Genomic DNA, 4,872 nt, shown 5'->3' on the forward strand with positions numbered 1-4,872 from the left:
ATATAGCCACAACTCGTGACTCTTATATATCTCTTATTTTTTCCCATAAAATGTTTATAAAAAATTGAGTGGCACATAAAATCCACCTCATCTTTCTAACACTCCTACAACATCTTGTGGTCTGTGGACATAACTTAGCACATGTAATTGAAACCACCATCACTATCCACATCTTCGTTTACATTTTTTTTTCACCTTATTTTATGTAAACAAATATATCCATTTCAATTTCATAATCCTCTTCATTTATAGATAAAATTTAAATATCTACCAATACAACCAGAAATCATAAATTGCGTCAACGCCAAACAGACATTCACTAAAATCTTCATTTTTAATGATAAAAATTATTCGTACCGCCACAAATCAGTAACAAGTTTTTTTACATGTTACTGAAAAAACTTCAAATATATAATAGTAGAAAATTAACATTCCTCTATGTAATAAAACTCGGCGATAAGACAATAATAATAATCATATTGATAAATCCATAACCCCGGTCTGGTCTAATCAGCAATAGCCCAGTTCATGTCGTTCTCAAATATCCAGTGACAAACTTCGATCCGACCCGGTTTTGACCCGAGAGCTAAGAAAGCTCCATGACTCGGACCCCATGATGACGTGTCCATGTGACAGATGGCAATCCCGTGGTTAATCTTCTTCTTACTATTCAACTCTAGAAGATCAGCTTCGTATACCCGAACCTTAGGTACGGAGTGGCAGTAATACAATAGATACGGGTACAAACTCTGATGACACGACACAGCTTTCGTTAATTTCCCACCGTTGATTCCGTTGACTTTCCCGATCACTACCTTTTGCTTTGACCCGGCTACGTTCTCCGTTGTTCTGAGCACCACGCTACGACCTAACACCGACGTCGCGAAATCGATCATGTCCTCCGCCGATCCTACGCACCGTTTCGTCTCTCCGACGCTCGGTGGTCTCTCGCACTCCGTCACGGCGTCGGTGATTATACCCTCCATCGTCGAGTTCTCACCGGCGTGGAAGATTCTCTTAATCTCTCCGAGTTTTGAAGTGGAGAAGGGTAGTTTCGTAATTATACTCCGGGGTAAAAACGACCTTTTAGGCATTTTATCTTTAATATCAGGCATAGGAATCACTGTACCTTCTTTAAGCGACGATTCTCTAAAGAATTTACCCGGTTCTATCCATTTATTTACGGTTTTGCCATCGCCGACGGTGTTCGCGGTGATGGTTGAAGCGTTGTATTTAGCAAAAGCGACGCCGTTTTTGGTGTAGTCTTTGAAGGTTGAATTCGGAGTATAGGTTTTGAAACTGATTTTGTTTCCTTCAGCTCCTTTGCCATAACCGGTGAACGTTTCTGAACCGGGATTGAAAGATTGACCGTAATTTACGAAATTGACCTTCTCCGAATTCGAATCTTTGGCATAGGAAGAGAACGAATCGTCGCCGACGTTGGCTTTGTCTCTGTAATTCGCGAAAGTGTCCACGGCGGCGTTACCTGAGGCACCGTAGTTTTTGAAATTGTTCTGCGGTACATTTCCGTCGCTTCCGTAGCTTGTGAAGGTATCGTTGGCGGCGTTTCCACTCTCGCCGTAATTTGAGAAACCGGAGCCGATAACGTTGGAGGAGACGCCGTAAGAAGCGAATTCGTTCGGAGCTCCGTTTCCGTTTTTGCCGTAGCTGGAGAACGATTGGCCGTTACCGGCGTTAGCGTCGTGTGTGTAGGTTTTGAATGATTGAGATCTTCCGTTACCTCCGTCTGAATACGCCGTGAATCGACTCGTCGGATTGTTGACGTTGTTTTGGTAGTTAGTGAAAACTCCGGCGCCGCCGGTTCCGAATGTTCCGTATGAATTGAAACCTTCCTCCACGACGTTACTGTTATCGCCGTAGACGGTGAATTTATCGTCGTGACCCGCCGCGTTACGACTGTATCTCCGGAACGAATCGGTTACAACATTACCGTCTCTTGAGTAGTTTTTGAACGAATCTGCTCCTCCGGCACGAGCATTGCCGTAGTTAGTGAAGTTCTTCTGGTCATAGACAGAGAATTTAACGTCGTCGTCGTGTTTCTCGAGACTCGCTCCTAAATCAGGAAAACAGAAGAGATTCGCGGCGGAGCAGAAATCAGGAAACCGAGTCGGGAGCGAGTTCGCGGCGGCGAGTTTTGAGAAAGTTGCTGAGTCTACGGCGTTGAGTGGTGAAGCTTTAGAGATTAAAAACTCCGATCTGGGAGATTCTCCACGGATCTCTTTGTTCCAGTAACGAACCAAAGATGCTTTTGGAGTAAATGGATTCTCCTCCGCTGAGAAACCGCCGCCGATTAACTTTCCTCCGACGATAACAACCTACATTGCCAACAAAATCAAAATTGATTCAACAACAACAATAGTAACCGCAAATTCAAAACTCCACTAAATAAGAATCAACTCAAAATCAAATTCAAATTCGATAAAGAGTAATAGAGAGATTGAAGAAGTTGCTTACATTGAAGAGGAAGAAGGAGAAGGATTGGAGAAGAAGAAACTGTTTGAGCATTTTTGTTCTTTCTTCTTCAAGTGAGAGAAAAGAGAAGAAGAGATTGGTGGGCTTGGTTGGGTTTGAGAGGGGATTGTGTATTATATATATGTGGTAATATATATAGAAGCCAAAAAGCTTACACATTTATGTTTTTTTTTTCCATAACTAAACCCTACACAATTAAATTTAAATCTAATTATAGACTTTTTAATTTTAAAACTTATACTAGTTATTTATGTATAGTTGGTATACTTTTGTGAATAAATAAATAGATGATGACATTTAGATTTGGTATTTAAAATTGTGAAGAAATTATAAAGGATAATGAATGAGGAGAATTAAAGTTAGGACTAAAAATGAAAAAGAGTGGAGTGGAAAAAGGGACAGCAGAAAGAGAGTGACAAGAGTAGAGTTTTTTGTTTAGAAGAAGCAGGAAAAAAACAAATTGAAGTGGGACTTTTTTTAGCAATATCCGGTTTGGTAACGCGTTTTCGAAACCGGTTTTGTGTTTCTGACCAATATCTAATTTAACGGTTATTAATAAGTTTTTTTCTTCTTTTAACCGTCTAAAAAACAAAAGAGTAATGAAAGCTGTACCTATTTTTGGAGATTTTTCTTTAGTGTATACAAGAAAACAAAAATTAAATGGGTAATGTTCAAGAAAAGACTGTATTTTTTTTTTTGTCTTTTACTCTAATTGTTTCAACTTTCAACACCATTTGTTAATAGAGCTTATACTATAGGGTATTGATGTTATCAGGCCTAAGCCTACAAATGAAGCCCAAGAGAAGAACTGCAAGCCCAGCCCATGAAGCTTGCAACGGCTACTTCAGTAAAAAGCAGAACACAGAGTGTTCGTGACAAGAGTACGGCAACACCACCTCACCAAATCCAGCTAGCCAATAGATTCAACGTTCTCTCTGTTGACTGACCTGTGAGCTGTCACTGACAACTGCTAAGACACCTCATCATGTTCTAGATTATTCTTATTGTTCTAGGGTTTTCCCTGTCTTAGTATATATATGGTGATATGTACTCATGACCAATTTAAGAAATAAGAATGCAGTTTTGAGTCATTGTGAAAGACCTAGCTGCTCTGTTCTTCAGATCTTGTTTCTGCTTTCATGGTATCAGAGCCATGGAGGCTCAACAAACTCCCTATACACCTGCTACACTAACTATTTCTCAATGTGTTACTCTGAAACTCGATGATAAGAACTATCTCTCATGGAAGCTTCAGTTTGAGCAGTTTCTCAATAGCCAGCTGCTCCTTGGTTACGTTAATGGTGCTGTTCCAAGACCTTCTCCGACGGTGGTTGTAAGAAATGGAGAAACAGTTCATGAAGAAAGCAATCCGGAGTTCATCAAATGGGTTCGTACGGATCAGCTAATCATGGCTTGGTTGTTTGGTTCACTGTCAGAGGAAGTCTTAAAGAGTATCTATGGTCTTCGCTCCTCACAAGAGGTATGGTTCTATCTTGCAAAGAAATTTAACCGTGTCTCTGGAACTAGGAGGTTAGATTTACAAAGAAGGATTCAAACTACTGTTAAGGGAGACAGAACTTTAGCTCAGTATGTGTCAGAAATCAAGACTCTCTGTGATCAACTAGACTCTATAGGCTCACCAATCTCTGAACAAGAAAAGATCTATGGTGTCTTAAGTGGTCTAGGTAGAGAGTATGAATCTATATCAACTGTCATTGAAGAATCAATGGACAAGGTTCCGGGTCCTTGTCTTGAAGATGTTGTTTACAAGCTGACAAATTTTGAGGATAAGCTGCAAGCATATCAAGTCTCATCAGAAATCAATCCTCATCAAGTGTTTTACACTGACAAAGGAGGTTATTCTGGTCGGGGCAGAGGACAGAACAACAGAGGAGGATCTCGTGGAGGAAGGAACTCCTACTCCACACAAGGTCGTGGCTTTCCTCAGCAGTTTGGTCAAGGCAATACTCGTGGATCATACTCTGACAATCGTCCAACATGTCAGATCTGCGGAAAGTATGGACATGCTGCTTTTAAATGTTACAAACGTTTTGATCAGAACTACCAAACTGATGAAGCTTTTCAAGCTCTTGCTGCGATGAAGATTTCTGATTCTCAGGGGTACTCAGATAATCCATGGACTGCAGACTCAGGAGCAACGCATCATGTCACTAACTCTGCTCAGAACCTGCAGTCTGCTCAGCCTTATGATGGTTTGGACTCGATAATGGTTGGTAATGGTAGTTTTCTGCCGATAACACATATGGGATCTACTGTCATTCCATCAGCTGTAGGTAACCTTCCTCTTAATGATGTTCTAGTGTGTCCTGATATTGCTAAGTCATTGCTATCTGTCTCCAAACTCACTGATGATTATCC

The 4,872-nt window shown here is 40.7% G+C and overlaps 1 protein-coding gene across 1 annotated transcript; it reads right to left on the reverse strand.

Moving 5' to 3' along the window:
• Window positions 1–291: 291 nt before the first annotated feature.
• Window positions 292–2,772, reverse strand: LOC9323360 (polygalacturonase 1 beta-like protein 3). The gene is made up of 2 exons (XM_002888725.2): window positions 2,476–2,772; window positions 292–2,336 (listed from the first exon to the last, which is right to left on the reverse strand). The coding sequence occupies exons 1-2, from the start codon at window positions 2,650–2,652 to the stop codon at window positions 507–509; spliced, it is 2,007 nt and encodes a 668-aa protein (XP_002888771.2). The 5' UTR covers window positions 2,653–2,772; the 3' UTR covers window positions 292–506.
• Window positions 2,773–4,872: the final 2,100 nt, after the last annotated feature.

Source organism: Arabidopsis lyrata, assembly GCF_000004255.2.
Source record: "Arabidopsis lyrata subsp. lyrata unplaced genomic scaffold ARALYscaffold_2, whole genome shotgun sequence".
Taxonomy (NCBI): Eukaryota; Viridiplantae; Streptophyta; class Magnoliopsida; order Brassicales; family Brassicaceae; genus Arabidopsis; species Arabidopsis lyrata.